Source organism: Carassius auratus, unplaced genomic scaffold (genome assembly GCF_003368295.1).
Source record: "Carassius auratus strain Wakin unplaced genomic scaffold, ASM336829v1 scaf_tig00216849, whole genome shotgun sequence".
NCBI lineage: Eukaryota > Metazoa > Chordata > Actinopteri > Cypriniformes > Cyprinidae > Carassius > Carassius auratus.
In genome coordinates, this window is record NW_020528766.1 from 102,180 (window position 1) to 119,667 (window position 17,488).

The following is a 17,488-nucleotide window of genomic DNA, read 5'->3' on the forward strand; positions in this document are numbered from 1 at the left end:
GAAGAGCAGCAGACTGAAGGTCCTCAAAAATGTTTGTTAAATAAGGTGCTAATGTTTGATGATTAAACATTTAAGCTACTTTCTTGCTAAGTGCCTCATAGTAGTAGCAACCAGTGCACTTAACCAAGAGAAAAAGCAGAGTTTAGCTACATCAAAGTGGCAGAAATCATTCCCCTTGAAAAGCTCCTCAGTAATTAGAAGACATAATCCATTCGGTGCAATCCATGTGATGGAAATTCAGTGTACAGTATAATTGAAGTGATTTGACAACCCCATTTTCAAATTAAATTTGCTTCTTTTCAAAGCATGTGACTTTCTTACGCTCTGGATGGGTCTGCACTTAAATAAGTTTGCCCTGCGGCTTGATGGATATACCGAACGGATATTAGGTTTCTGAAAGCCCGAGCAGAAGTGGCATATCTCTTGTGTTTAATTGAATGGTTCCCTACAGACTAATTTTAGTCCTTTGAGTAAACTTTCTCTCAATCTGAAAGAAATATAGTAGGGGAAACAGTATTGGTACACCTTTTTACTGTTGCCGTGGTTCAAATGTTATGGTTTAATCTGTCAGGGCTTGTCAAGGCTATTGAATGAAACGCATTAAAACACTCCTTGTTCATCACAACACACCACATCACAGCGAGGAGTGATTTTAACCCCTTTGAAGTACTCCACTTTATCACGGAGACGAATGATAGCAATATATACTCTTATTTTGGCCTTAGCTAGCCATTTTGAGGTAGTGTTTTCCTTTATTGTCACCAAGAGACAATCTTGAGATATCAGATGTCTGTGAATGATAACTGTGCTTTCTGTACTTATGTCCTCTCATAGAAAACCTCTAACATGGAGAGCTGGACTGATGTGGAGACCATAAATAAGACTACTCAAGGTACTGTAAATGCTTATGTGTGTGTGCGTGTGTGTGTGTTCTTGTTTTTGTGACATATCAGGACTCAACTCTGTATAATGACATAGGTATGACACAGGTATTACAAGGAGAGGGTGACTTAGGAGTACATAATCCATGTCCCCTATTTTCAAAACGCTTATAAATCAGACAGAATTAGTTTTTTTTTTAAGAAAGTAAAAATGCACAACGTTTCCTGTGAGGGTTAGTGTGTGTGTGTTGTTGTTGTTGTTGTGTAAATCTGTTTACAAAAGTTGATCAATTACATTTTTTAATGTTTGTGAAAGAGGTCTCTTCCGCTCACAAAGACAAAAACATTTGCAATGTTTTTACTGTATTTTTAATCAAATAAATTCAGCTTTGGTGAACATAAGATATTTCTTTCAAATGTCTCTTGCTATTATTCCAAACTTTATTATTCCAATTATTACAAAACCTTTTATTTATTATTCATTAATAATAATAATAATAATAATAATAATAATTTAAATTTTTTATAAAATAAACATTATACAATTATATAAAATTTAACAAAAACCTTAAGCTTAACTTATCAATTTAATTTAGTTTAACTTGATGTGCTAAAATAACTAAAACTGAAATAAAAATAAACCATATAGACATATTTGTCTAAATATTAAAATATTATATATTAAAAATGGCAAAAACACAGCTAAATTACTATATGATTATAATTATTATAAATTATGAAATAGAAAATATATTTACAAATCAAAATAGAAAAAAAATCTCAGTGATAATAAAATAACACTAATATATGAACACATTAATGTTTCTACAATGTTAATATTTCTTATGCTAACTAAGGCTGAATTTATGTGATCAAAAATACAGTTAGAACAGTAATATTGGGGAAGAATATTACAATTCAAGAGTGATTTCTTTCTTTTTATACATTTTTACATTTTATTTAGTATATAATATTTTTAACTGTATGTAATATTGAAAATAGTTGTGCCTTTTTTTTATTCTAAATTCTAAATGTATTTAGTGTCACTTTTGATCAGTTTAATGCATCCTTGCAGATTTATTTATTTATTTTCTTTGTCTTGTAAGTGTATACTTGTATCTGTGATTATACATTCTACTTTATTTTACTGAGTATTATTTTGAACTCACTTTTGTTTGATAAACTGTTGGCACACTTCTTGTCCAAAGTCTCGATCCTGAAACACAATCCATAACTGCGGCAGAGCATGATAGATAAACGGACGGATGCCTCGTGCTGGTTATCCGCCTTTTGTTGGTGCTCCTCATCTGATAGACCTGCTCTCCTCTCCACCCCTCCTGCTGCTCCACCCGAGGCCAACACCAGCAGAAACCAATTAGCAGACATGTCCATTAATTGCACATCAGAGAGCAGAGCATCCCCTCTGCTTCATAAAGCGAGGGACGCAGGCAGCACAATCCCTCACTTTAATCAAGTTTTTACCGACTGGTGTGACGTTCATGATTCGCTCAATCAAGGCGTCACGGCCTATTTATCCACTGACCTCTTCCGACCCCACCTCCCTCTGCTCCTGTTCCTCCGACGGACTGTCCGCTGGAAAATGAGAGTATTCATCAGGCTCTCCCGAGAGAAACAGGCCATTGCTGTGACGAAGGAGTCTCTGCTGCAGCCGGCCCCACTCCCCAGACTGATTAGTTTAGTTTTCACGCCGCAGGGCCACATCCCAGCTCCTTATTGCAGAAGCAGCTCAGCAGGATGACCAGAAAAAACACAGCTTCACCAGATCCTTGTGGAAAGAACGAAAACTAGGGAAATGGATGCAAAGAAAAGGTGAGTGGGTGGACCGAGTGATTGATTTCGTCAAATTTGCACGGACCTGAAAGGTAAATAAGTCCTTTTGCCCACTGATGTCTAATGAACTACGGTGCCTGCAATCAATTCTTCAATTACAAGTCTCGCTAATATGTAAGACTCAGAGCACATCATTTAGTTTGAAGTGTTCATTAAAGGCAAAGGATGAATGGATATGTTTCAACGACAGCGCCTTCAGCCAGTATTACTTCTTTTATTTATTTATTTCTCTCTAAAAGCACTTTTGAGTTCATAAAATATGAACATAGAAAATGTCTTATCTGGAAAATGTCAAAATGTTCCTTCAGATATTGATATTTTGGTTTCTTTTAAATATATATGCAACTTTTTAAAAGTTTGGGGTCTGTCCATTTTTTTTATTGTTTTTAATGAATATCTAGCGTTAGGGCGGGCGTACACGGTGCGAATTCGGATGGTCGGAAGATCGTATGTCCACGCACACGGCACGAGTGAGTTTATCTGAAAATCGTACGGACGAGATGATATACGACACGATTTTACAACCTGCGAATTCCAGAAGCAATCGCACGAAGTTGATAGACGCGTTCGACTTGAAGCACCGCTGCACGCACAGAAGGATCACTGTATGACATTACCGCGAGAGCGATAAGAGAGCACACATATCCAATGCATTCGAATCGCTCTCGCGGTACTTTGATGCCATACAGGTGATCATTCTGTGCAGCGCTGCTTAAGTGGAACGCGCCTAATATAACTGCTCTCCCTCTCTCATAACTGCATATAAAATATTGATACGAGCCGTGACTGTTTCCTACACGTACAGGTTATTTTTCAGCAATAGGAAACCGGGACGTTTGGTTACCCTGTGTGTGTGTTCTTGTATATGGTTTATAAATATCTGAAATGGGTATTAAAATGTAAACATGGTTTATAAGGACAATTACTGTGCCCTCGTAAACCAAATGGCTTTAAAAAATACTATACGGTGTTTAATAGAAAATTTAAACATGCATTTTCCGTGATGTATAGAGGTAGTGTATGGGGATATACAGTATAGAATACCGTTACGTTTATGGAGAGTCCATGTAAACTACATATGCGCGTGTGAGAGAGAGAGAAGGCATTGGAATACGTTGCTAGGAACATCAGCGCTCGCTCGCTGACAGACTTCAGCTGCCGTCTTCGTCTTTCTTCTTCTGTGGTTTTCCTAGTTCGTGATTGGTCAACTTCAGATAAATCAACAAATCGGCTCGTTCAACCGCACAAATGGCACGAATTCAAACCGATAGCTCACGAACTTTTTAGACATGTTTAAAAATGATCGGGAGGTCGGGAAGTGCTCGTAAGCCACTCTGCTCGGCTCGTAATTCATCGCAAATGATACGAGCCGCGACCATACGAGAATACGCGATTTCCACACGATTGAAAAAAATCGCATGCGAACTCGTACGACAGCAAAAATCGCACCGTGTACGCCCGCCTTTAAAGGGCATATTAAATTGATTTTAAAAAAGTGGCATGTATGGTCCTATAAAAGATTTCTTCATCATATAATTTACTATCAACATATTTCTATTGAATTTTTTGCTTTATTATTACAGGAATAAATAGCATTTTAAAATATATTAAATAGAAAACAGTTATCTTAAATTGTAATAATATTTCACAATATTAGGGTATTTTAATCAAATAAATGCAGCACTGGTGGGCAAAAGACACGTATTAAAAATGAAAGAAAGAAAGAAAGAAAGAAAGAAAGAAAGAAAGAAAGAAAGAAAGAAAGAAAGAAAGAAAGAAAGTCTAACCAACCCAAAGCTTTTGAAATATTTATTGAATTATATGTATATTTTTTCCTGCTAATATTTACTCACCCTTATGTCATATCAAACCCATGTGATGGTAATTTTTTCATTTTCATCTTCACATATATTTGCTATTCAACACTATGACTGTCAAGTTATAAAATTAACAAAAATCATAATACATGCATCATGCATCCTTACAATCTTTGCGTAATTTATGACTAAATTTAAGAGAGAGTTCACCTGAATAAATAAATAAATAATAATAATTATGTTGTTTACTCATCCTTGTTCCAAACCAAAACTGAAGAGTTGATGGTAGCCTTTGACTTGCATTGTATTTTTCCATATTATCTTTTGTATTCAACAGAAGAAAGAAACAGAGTAACTGATGACAATAATTTTCATTTTTGGATGAACGATCCATTTAAGAGTGAAAGTCTGTCACAGTCATATTCAGATTCAACATTCAGAAACATTGTTGGCTGAAAAAACCTCTAAAGTACGTGAAGATTCTTCCAAATTTCCTTTTTGTGTCCCACAGAGAAAAAATAACACCAAACGGGTTTGGAACAGCATGAGGGTGAATAAATGATGACAGATTTTTCCGTTTTGGCTGAATTAGTCCTTGTAACACGTCTGCCATGCTGCACTCTGACCGTTCTCCCACAACCTCATCATCTCACTGCCAAGACTGTAAGACTCGGATTTGGGTTTTAATAAAACTGGGATTGTTATTGGTAGTCACAGAGACATGTTCCATTACGTTCCATTTCTACTCATAAAGACAGGAGTTCTCCAGCAGCTGTGATCACATTTTGTGTTGCTGCTCTGGAGTGTAAACTTCAATGGTGGAGGCAATAAACACACTCACACAAACATACACTGTTAGTGTGGATTATTTACAAAATTCAAAGGTCATTCAAAATTAAGAAATATGCATAAGAGTATGCATAATGAGTGTGCATTCTATAAATACATATACAATATTTTTGCTCTTTGTTTTTTTGCTTCAGTTTAACTATAATAGTCTTTATCCCACAATGCAATGTGTTCAACTTGATTGTACAGTGTTAGTTATTTTTGCATGTATTTTTGTGCTTTACATTTTAACACAAAATTGAATAAAAATATGTGTTTTCAAGATAATAATTGGATGCTTCATGCAATGTCATGAATACTTCTATTTAACCATCTCATGCATTAATTAATAAATGATGAAGATATGCTTTTCTTTAACAAACAAGAATTCATGTATAATTTTATATTTTATTTTATATTTTAATGTTTTAGTTTATAATGTTTGTAATATTATAATATTTTTCTTCATATTAAAAAAAAAAGGTTAGAATGAAGTATATGGCATGCTGTATTCAACAGTAAGCCAGATTTCTGAACTTCTGGACTCAGCTGTTATTTTTCAAGACAAAACTGCTTTAAATTGTTTCAGTTTGAGCATATCAGTGCATTTAGCTTGTTCAGTCTCAAGACTGTTTGACCACTCGTATCGATTTTACACTAGCAGTTAAGGGCATAATATAGCGATGCATTTCATAAAACAGGATGCTGACATCCCCTCCTGCTCATTTCCTGTTTATCAAGGATATGTTCTTGTACCAGACAAAGGTTAGAAATTCAAGTTTCTCCTGCCAAATCCATCTGAACGATTATAATTGAGTCTGATTCTTCACTTTGTCATGTGTGTCGACTGCATTTATCATGCTGCCTGAGAAGTGACATCATAAGCAAAACAAAACAGGCCCTTCATATGAGTGTAAATGAAGGGATGATGAGTGTATTGTGTGGTTTCCATGGCAATTAAGGTTTCAGATTAGGCAATGGATTAGGTCTGGATTATGTGGGGATTACGATGGATGATCGCAGCAGTCAAAACAAGTTAATTACGCTCTCCATCCATTTATTTCAATCAACTTTATAGAAATCTCAATATTGCACTCTAGTGGAGGCATTGAAAACGACATCGGGCAGAGTGTTTGAACATCTACTTTATCAATCATGCTTGTGGCCGTCTGTATATTAATCTTATTTTAAAGTGTCAGTATAATGCCATTAGATGTGTTTTCATTATATCCAAAAGGATCCAGACGCTATGACTCAAGGCACCGCAGTATTATTTTCAGGCTGCACCAAAAGATTATTTTAAATGAGCTCATTCTATTCTGCTTCATTTACAGCACACTTAAATGTGATGGGAAATGGCTTTGTGCTTTTTGAGATTAAAGATCAGATGTTATGCAGAAATATTAGGCCTACAGCTCACAGGAGTTGGGAACTTCAGAAATGAATTACCCATTCCTTCACCATTTTAGTCTGAATCTTAGAGAATTGTCAGGCTTGTTCTGATGAATCAGTGTGATTTAATGTGTTGTGATTTGTGACTGGGATTTTATTACTTGTTTGTTGCTCTTTTATAATGCATGAGTCTTAATGAAGTTTGTAATTACGTTGCATTTAAATATCGGCTTTTTCTTTGAAGCTTATGGTAAAATTCCTTAGATTTAGCTTTGATGGAAGAATTTGAGGAGAAAAGTCATTTATTTATTTATTTATTTATTTTAACTTTTAAGCTAAAAAGGATAAAAACAAACATTTAAGATTTTATTTTTATCTATTTTCAGTCTAGGAGTAAAAACTGACTTCTTTTTTGAAATTGACAAAAAAATAAACTTAAATATATCAGAAAGCTACCAAGGTAACAGCCTGATGGAAAAAAAAAAGGAATTCAAATATCAATAAAACTAATATTATTAATAACATTGTAACATAATAGCTAAAACTGAGATAAAAAGTAATAAAAACTATATTGACATTAATTGAAAAAAAAACTGTATAAACACTTTTTTTATTATTACAATGACAAACTGCTACAAAATGATTAGAAATGTTACTGAAATTAAAATGAAAATGGAAAATCTATAAATAAAAACATTCAGAATAAAAACTATAGTATCTCAAAGGGGTTCATATTTGTTTTAGGTAATCTACTTCCGGTCTATGAACTGGGAATTGTCAAGTCTTCCGCAGACAGTCGTTTACATTTTAATGATTATTGGGAAAAAATGGCATTAAAATTTACATGGTATATATTGAGTGTTTATTTGTCTATGAATATATTCCGTTAATGTTAATGTTCTGTATTTACCTTCTTCTCTTAATAACCATACATAAAGAGTTATGAAAGGAAAATGAAGAGTCATTTTCATGAAATGGTACCCTTTTTTTACTGAAAATTAAAAAAAAATCTGAACTTAGTCATTTGTATTTATACAGTAGATTTGACTTTTTTAGTGTTTTCAAATTAAAAAAAAAAAATCTAAATGTTTTTTTTTTTTTTTTTTCTCAGACATTCACAAGACAAAATGATGCCCTCAAACAGCATTTTACAAAGTTTATCTTAATGTCCTCATCTATTTATTTATTACTATAAAAACCTAACTTTTCATTGCTATATAAATATAACTCCATAGTTGATCAAGCTTTCTTTGTTTTGTTACAGGGCAATGATGGTGTTGTTAAAAGGCCTCTAAAATAGGCATGGATCAAACAGCTGTCACTCAGGTGTGAGTTGTTGCACTTGTGCTGGAAATGCAGCAGTCGTGTGCAGGTGCGCAACAGCTGCTCTTCAACCAACCCAAAGTCATGCATCCATTAGGAGGATCTATGAAGGTTTATTCACTCTGGCAAGTGTCAGCCCATCTAAGAGCATCTGTATGGGTTAAAACCACGCATCTCACCCTATAAGGTGTTTATAATGGGAACTAGCTCTGGAAAAGTGTTACCTGAGCCCTCCAAAAATGGATATTTTTGCCTTATCAACTCTGTTGTGAACTTCAAGAAACAAGAGACTGACAAGGAAAACTGTAAAGAGAAACAACAGGCTTGGCTTTGGAGGAGGAGAAGTGACAGAAGGGCTTCCCGGAGAGGAATATCAGAAGAAGTCAAAGAATCGGTTCATCTGGAGGAGCGGATGACGAATCCTAATGCAAAGTTTCGTGCAAAGTTTGATCCACGCGTCACAGCGAGGTACTGATGTTCTGTTGGCAGAATAGTATCTGCTTTACTGCAAAAATAGTACTGGTATAAAGAATGTATGCTATATTGTGCACAATATGTACACTTTCTGTATGCATTTGCAAGTTAAGCTAAAGTTTTGTTTTATACACTACCATTGAAACATCTGGAGAAGGTAAGTTTTACTAAGTCTGTTTTTATTTGATTAAAAATAAAATAAAAACTGTAAGATGTTAAATATTATTATATCTCTCAAAAGTATGCAGTAAGCAAAAAGCTAGAATTTCATTCCTAACATAACCTTTATGAAGAATGCAGTAAACTTTATTATTTCAGTCTGGATGGCAGAATTAAAATATCAAACATGATGTGTCAATTACAGATCCCTGCTATAATTAAATGCTTTATTATATTTATTAGTCCACCAGTGCCACTCACAGTTTTTAATCCAAGCCTAAAAGTAATAATGAAATCTCATTTATGAAATAAAGTGATGTTATTTAATTTGATGAATCCAATTACAGCAACAAAATAGTCTCTAATAGCAGATGCTTCTGTGCATAGAGTTACTGAAGTTAACTAAAATAAAACCATTAAAAAAAAATTGTGACTTGAAATAAAATAAACCATAACTTAACATATAAAATATATAACTACACCTAAAACTTAAAGCATAAAACACTTGTTACTTTAACTGGAAATTGAATTAGAGTTAGGGTTAGGGTTATTAAATTCAATTCAGTTAAATTCAATTCAATATCTTATATCAGATATCTCCCAAAGCAAAATTCTCGATTGTATTAGTTTAGCTTGATGTAAAAATAAATGAATAAACAAATTAAATAAATAAATAAAAATGACAAAAAGCACACAAAATAATTGCAAAATATTACATAAAATAAAAAAGGAAACTCATTTAAAATATCAATAAAACATGCTATGAATAACCTTGTAACTTAATGAACTAAAAAATGTAATAAAAAATATATCAACATATTTAAATAAAAATAAAATAATGGTTACACTTTATTTTAAGGTGTCCGTGTTACAGTGTAATTATACATTTAAGTACTGAGTAATATTTATTAATTACACATACTTAATATATGGTTAGGGTAAGGATTAGGGTTTCTCTTAGGGCTACTTGCATGTAATTATGCACAATGTATTGTTATTATAATAGTAAGTACATATTAAAATTGTCACAAATTAAAATGAAAATGCAAAATAAAATGAATAAAATAATTCAAAATATGACTAAAAACAGTTCATATCTGTTTTAGGTATGACATCAAGGCTCTGATCGGCAGCGGTAGCTTCAGCCGCGTGGTACGTGCTGAGCACAGACGCACACGCCAACCCTTCGCCATTAAACTTCTGGAGGTCAAAGGTCGTGAGGGTCACGAGGCCTGTCAGGCAGAGCTCGGGGTCCTGCGACGGGTGAACCACTGCAATGTCATCCGCCTGGCCGAGGTGTTTGAGACGCAGTATCGTGTCTATCTGGTTCTGGAGCTGGCCACGGGAGGAGAGCTCCTGGAGCGCGTGGTCGCCCGAGGAACCTTCAGAGAACGGGACGCCACCAAGGCCTTGATGATGGTGTCCAGCGGGCTGCGCTATCTACACACACTGGGCGTCATCCACAGGGACCTCAAACCCGAAAACCTGCTGTACTACCATCCGGGACAGGACTCGCGACTGATCATAACAGACTTTGGACTCGCTTGCTGGGAGAACAAGACGACGGTTTCATTTCAGAGCAGAGGAGATACAGCTGTTATGACTCAGGATGCAGATTTCGACTCTGTAGATGTTGAGAAGAGCTGTCAGGCTAAAGACTGGGCTGTGAGGACGCTCTGCGGCACGCCGGAGTACCTGGCCCCTGAGATGCTGGCGCGCAGACCCTGCAGCAGCGCGGTGGATATGTGGGCGCTGGGAGTCATCACTTATATCCTGCTGAGCGGCTCGCTGCCCTTCGACCAGAGCAGCCGACCGCGACTCTTCAGGGCCATTCTCAGGGGCAGCTACAGTTTCCATGGAGATGTGAGTGTCACAATGCTTTTCCTCACACAATATGCGTTTTTATTTGCGAGTTTAAAGGTACAGTTCAGTCAAAATGAAAATGTGCTGAATTTACCCATCCAAGATGTAGATGAGTTTGTTTCTTCATCAGATTTGGAGAAAGGTAGCATTGCATCACTTGCTCTGTGATGGATCCCCTGCAGTGAATGGGTGCCAGAAGCAGAGGTTTGAAGTTAAGAACGTCTTAAAGATGGATTTGTTTCGCAAAAATGTGCCACTTTTTACTTATTGATGGACTGGAGTGGTGTGGATTACAGTGATGTTTTCATCAGCTGTTTGGACTCTCATTATGACGGCACCCATTCACTGCAGATGATCCATTACTGAGCAGTGATGCAATGCCACATTTCTCCAAATCATTTGTGATGAAGAAACAAACTCATCAACATCTTGGATGGCCTGAGTGTGAACATATTTTCTAAAAGGTAAATCAGACCTGTCACAAAAACCTAAAAACATATTAAGAATTTATTCCTCATTTTCATTTTGGAGGCTTGATGCAAACCATATTTTGCATGTGTAAAAACACAAATCTTTTCTTTTAGCAGACTATAATTTTCATCAGAGAATCCTGACATAAAAATGTTTCACAGTTTATGCAAAAATATTAGCATTGATAATAATAACAAATGTTTCTCGAGCAGCAAGAAAGCATATTAAAATGATTTCTGAAGTACTGAACACTAGAGTAGTGATGCTGAAAATTCAGCTTTGCCTCACAGGAATAAATTACATTTTAAAATATATTAAAATAGACAAATATTTATTTTAATTATTAAAATACTTACTTTAAATTGTAATAACATTTCACAACATTACTGTTTTGTATTTCTGAGCAAATAAATGCAGCCTTGATGAACTTTGATTTCAACCAGAATATATTTATGTTATCAAACGCCATAATGGCATTCATACATTTTTCCTTAAGTATGCAATTATTAGGGCCTATTGTAATGGTAGTTTATTCATTTTTATATTGAATACAGTCTTTAATAATCATATTGAAGCTTGTGATGGCCTAACCAGACCACCAGCACTGAGATGCCTGGAATGACCTGCAGCAGAGTGATGAAACATCCAGCCGAGTGTGAATTAAAGGGCAAACAGAGTTTGTGTGTGTGGGAAGGTGAAATCCGGTCACCTGTGTAAACAGCCAGCAGCTACCTGACTGATGTGTCGTCCACTCGCCTCATCTCAAGGGTGTGTGTGAGCATGTGTGTGTGTGTGTGAGAGAGCTGAGAGGTGGTAATCAGAGGGGAGAGGAGATCCACCACAAGGCTTTTATCACCCTTAAACTGCAAACACACACAGACACACAGATTTCTTTATCACTTCCAACCCCCAGAGCTGTGAAATTATGGGTGCAATTGTACAACAATAATTGCTGTTCTCCTGAAGAGAAAGAACATTAACTATAAAGCTATTTGTAATCCTGCTGCTCACAGACAGTAATCAGACACATGTGGGAATTATTATTTTTTATTTTTTGGTTTGGGACTACTGAGTCACAATATAATTGGTAGCTGTAGAGCAAGACTGTAATAAGTGGGTTAATATCTACGATGTCATTCCTTTGCATGGATATGAAGCTATAAAGCCACAGGACCGCACTTAAAGTCTGGCCGTTTAACCCATTTGGATAATTGCATTGAGTATTTATTGTTTTCATTCCTTTTTTGTGCAGCTTTCCATGCATCTGTTTGAAGCTGACCCAAGTAATTAAAAAAAAAGAGTAGGATTATATATATAGATAGATAGATATAGATATATAGATATATATAGAAACCCTGAGATAAATTAAAAATGAAAATTTTATGTAGAAAGACTGAAATAATATTATATATATATATATATATATATATATATATATATATATATATATATATATATATATATATATATATATATATATATATATATATATATATATATATTATACAGTATATTATTTACAATTTACAAAAATATTTGTAACATTTGCACTTTGCAGATTAGCATTTAGCTATATATATATGTATATATATATATATATATATATATATATATATATATATATATATATATATATATATATATATATATATATATATATATATATATATATATATATTCCTATATCTTCATTTACTGCTTGGTTTCTGATGAATGTTTCTATGGATTTTTAATATGCATTCTATTTTTAAGTTCTTTGCCTACTTGTATTTCATATATATTAATGTTAATCACAACATCTCACAGTGGAGACACGCTGTGCGCCGAACACACCTGAGATAATTCAGCGCAAATGTGTTTCATCTCACTCGTTTGACCTGATGATTTCTCTCATTAAATACTAACACAGATTGCATTCACACACTTATTAAAGACTCTGGAGAACCTAAAACAACTTCAAATAAGGACTGAACATTTTTCATTAAAGCCTAATTTCAGGGTTCATTTTTTATCTGCATCTCGCTGTGAATTCAGATGCTGTTATGGTGTGTAATTAGAAACGATTCAACTGTCCTTTATAGGTTAAACACATGCACATGGAGCCACACTTCTGCACAGATATATACATATATATTTAACCACATGAATACACAATCACTCGGTATGATAGACTCAGAATGGTAGATTGGACGCAGAACACCAGAGATGGTTGTTTGGCTCTCGCTATGTTTTATTGATGTCAGATTTCTCTCTTTTCTTGATTTAATTGCTGGATTCTTTACTTCGGTTGATACAGACCACAGCAAAACTAATGTACTTTAATGTTTTCTTGTAAAACTCACACATGTTTTTGTTTTTTAAAAGTGCTTTTGTGTGTGTTTGAATGAAACCTGCTCTTTAAAATCTATTCGTCAGCAGCCGACTTGCAATTGTCAATTTCATGGCTGATTTATAGTCTTTACTGAATGTGTGGGAGCGAGAGAAGATGTGTTCAGAATGGAAAGCTAGCTTACTCCTTACAATCAGACAGTTTCATGTGCTTCATGCTATATTGTCATGTGAACTACAGAGTGTAGTTATCATCAACTTTTGCAGTCGGTGCAAATAATGTGTGGGAAAGGATGTTAAAATCACAACTTCTACAGTCATTTTAATGTTTTATTCCGATGTTCAGTAAATAGATTAATCTTATTCAGAACAATTATTTTGTGTTTAATCAATAATTATGAATTTATTAATAATATTTTTAAAATATATATAATTTATTGATAATTACATTGATAATTTACACTTTTTCTAACATTTTTTTTCACATTAATATTTATTATTCTTATTGTCCTGTTGTTTTGTAATACCTTGTTAGAGATGAATGGATGAAGATTATTTTTCAACAAAAGCATTGATTGCATTTCTACTTTATCAGTTTAGCCACTTCTATTACCGCATATTTCAGCAAGGATTTTTTTTTTTTTTTTTTTTTTTACTATTTATTTATTTGTTTATTTGTTTTTTGTTTATTCTTATCTAAATGTAATTATTGGTTGTAATTTTTACAAAATATTTATTAACTATTTATTAGTTTTTCAAAATATTTTTTAATCAGTCAAGCAATATTTATTTATGTATTTATTTATTTATTTATTTATTGTTATTTAATTGTATTTATTGGTTTTAATATTTACAAAATATTGTGCTATTTATTTAGGTTTTTATATATTTTTTTCAATTAATATAATTTTTATTTTATTTTATTTGATTTGATCTTATTTTATTTTATTTTATTTTATTTTGAAAGAAAGAAAGAAAGAAAGAAAGAAAGAAAGAAAGAAAGAAAGAAAGAAAGAAAGAAAGAGAGAAAGAAAGGAAGTTCATTCCAAATAATTATTCCAGTTAATTTTGTGTATTGTTCTAAGGATGTTTACAATGTGCCATTTTCCTGTTCGTCGCTCATCCACTTTATAATATAAATCACATATTTTATACATTTTTGCAATTCACATTGTTTACTCTTGCATTTTTTCTTGTTTTTCGTCCTGTTTTACCATAGAATAAAATCGTCTGAGTGCTTCTCTTATGCCAGAGATGGTTATTAACTTCAAATTAGCGATGAGTCACAGATCTATTGAGAACCGCTGACATTTATTGACTAATGTCCTCACATTCAAACGGCGACGAGGCGGAAATGCCATGTTGTGTATCTAATGCAGCTTAAGAGGCAGAAGCGTCGGTGGCACAGGTCATTGGTGGTCAGAAGACGGCGGTCCGGCCTCCATGCCGCCAGTGTGTACGCAGTGACATTTACAGCCATAGCTGTGCTGTGTTAGCTCTCAGACCAGATGAGTTGATGCTGTTCTAAACACAGACTGAATGCCAAACCAGCAATGAATCGATTTCATGCAGGAAAAATGTGGGCAGCAGGGTTTGCTGGAGCGAGTTACAAACTTACCGAGTTACTGATTCAGAGATCAATATAAGGATTCTGCTAAAGATTTTTCATTACTTGGGAGTCTTTTCAAGATTACCGAATCACACTCATATCTGTCAGAACATTCTCTCCAGACAAGTGGTGTTAATCTGAAAATATCTTATTTTTTATTTATTTAAAGGTATAAAAAAAAATCAATAAGAAATTTATATTATGTATTATTAAAACATACTGAAACTTTAGAAGGATCCCAATATTAGAAATGAATGGGGTTCAGTTTTAACAGCGCATTTGAAATGTTATGTATTAAATACACATACACAATGAACAGCTGAGGTCATATATATATATATATATATAGATATATATATATATATATATATATATATATATATATATATATATATATATATATATATATATAGATATATAGATATATAGATATATATAGATAGATAGATAGAAAAACATTTATTTATTAATTTTTTTTGAACAACTATTTACTGTGGAACATTTCACTGTTGATTTATTTTATTTATTTTACTTTTGAACACTATTTAGTGTATAGCACATTTCACTGTTGATTTGTTTTTTTATTTTATTTTATTTTATTTTTGACCTTACCTATTGTATGGCATTTCCACTGTTTATTTTATTTTATTTTATTTTTGACCTTACCTATTGAATGGCACTTCCACTGTTTATTTTATTTTATTTTATTTTATTTTATTTTATTTTATTTTTAATACCTTTCACTGTCTGAAAGTTTGTGGGATGGGGGATATAAATGGACTTTAATTATACTGGCATTTTCTTTTTCTCCCGATCTCTCTTTTAGCCATGGAAATCAGTATCTACATTGGCCAAAAGCTTCATCGATCGTCTCCTGACCCTTGAGCCCGAGCACCGGATGACTGCTGAGGAAACTCTCAAGCATCCTTGGCTGGTCAGCATGGCAGCCTGTTCCTCCAACAAGAACCTACACCGCTCCATTTCCCGAAACCTCCAGCGGCGGGCGTCACGGGCCTCCTCTCGATGCCCCAGCTCGGGCTCTACTCCTGGGTCTCGGATATCAATGAGGTCTGGGTCACGGCTGGGTTCTGGGCCACGGTTAGGGCTCAGTGACTTGTCACAGTGCCAGAAGATCGCTGCTTAGCAAGTTGAAGGTTTGGCTGGTTTGCATGGATCCATTATTTTATCCAACAGCGCTATCACTCATCTGTGCTATCAACAACCTGGTTGATTCTAAAGATCAGAGAGGAATGATCACTGAAAGGAATTGCATCATAAGTGGATGTCAAGAAAAAAAAATGAAAGGAGGAAAAATGCACATGATCCTTTTTAATCATTTTAATCTTTCTTTTTCTGACAGGTAAATCATGTGCATCCATACTTATATGATAGTGCTATATTAATTTTTCAGGATCTTCATCATATTATTAATCTCCTTCTCATGATGAACAGCGAAGGAGTTTAAAGCCTCCACTATAAAAAGAAGAGCACAGATCAGCACCTCTGCTCTGTTCTCCCACATGCATTCCTTCATTAATCAGATGAATGTGAGATGATAACAAACTCACCATTCTATTTTTAATATATGTTTTTTTAGCAATGAAAAGTCATGCATAAGTCTAAAATGCAAATGGGCAGGGAGTATAATCTCAAATGGTCTGATCTGCAGATTTTCTGTCCTGCTTCTTTTCATATGACTGTGTTTTTACATTAGGATGAGTCTCTGTAGATTGATCGTGTGAAGGAATTAATACTTTTAGTCAGCAAGGATGCATTGAATTGAGAGCAAATTGACAGTAAGGTCATTTCTAATGTTGAATATATGCATATTTTATATAATGAATTCATCATAAAATGAAAAAAAGTATCACTGTTTCCATGAGAAGATAAAGAGGCACAATGTTTTCAACACTGATAATACTATATGATTTCTGAAGGATCATTTGATAATGAAGACTGGAGTAATTCAGCTTTCCATCACAGAAATAAATTACATTTTAAAATGTATTAAAATGGAAAATGGAAAATTAAAATGGAATAGAATATTTCACAATATAATCATATTATTTAATGTATTTTTATTATCCAGAAATGCAGCCTTGATGAGCATAAAATATATTTTTAATATTAAAAAATCCAAACCCCAAAACTGTTGAAAATAAAAACTATCTATTAGTTAACTATCTAACTATCTTTTATCTAATTTAGATATGTTAAGTGTGTCTTAAGTGTTCGATCCTTGTAAAGATAAAGCAAATGATGTTGACAACAATGCGATGTGGAATCTGCCAGAGCCTTCAAACTGACATCCTTAAAAGAAGATGGAGGATTGCGTTTTCACTTGGGTTCAAGGACTTTCCTCGCTCTGTTATTAAGGCTACACAGAACATTCTGACAGCAGCAATCAATGGAAATAATGTGGCTTAATGTCAGAAATACTGCACAGATCTTTAAAACTCAACACTAGCTCTATCAAACATAAAAAAGTGTTC

General features: G+C 33.8%; 1 protein-coding gene across 1 annotated transcript; it reads left to right on the forward strand.

The window, feature by feature from the left end:
• Positions 1-6,060: 6,060 nt before the first annotated feature.
• Positions 6,061-16,264, forward strand: LOC113099058 (serine/threonine-protein kinase H1-like). The gene is made up of 4 exons (XM_026264135.1): positions 6,061-6,142; positions 8,239-8,560; positions 9,832-10,588; positions 15,823-16,264. The coding sequence occupies exons 1-4, from the start codon at positions 6,061-6,063 to the stop codon at positions 16,138-16,140; spliced, it is 1,479 nt and encodes a 492-aa protein (XP_026119920.1). The 3' UTR covers positions 16,141-16,264.
• Positions 16,265-17,488: the final 1,224 nt, after the last annotated feature.

Excerpts from the sequence above, each read along its gene's own strand:
- LOC113099058 (XM_026264135.1), top strand. The coding sequence starts at position 6,061 with ATGCATTTCATAAAACAGGATGCTGACATCCCCTCCTGCTCATTTCCT. Across the intron at positions 6,143-8,238 it reads TGTTCTTGTACCAGACAAAG|AGCATCTGTATGGGTTAAAA; the intron begins GTTAGAAATTCA and ends AGCCCATCTAAG. Across the intron at positions 10,589-15,822 it reads GCTACAGTTTCCATGGAGAT|CCATGGAAATCAGTATCTAC; the intron begins GTGAGTGTCACA and ends TCTCTCTTTTAG.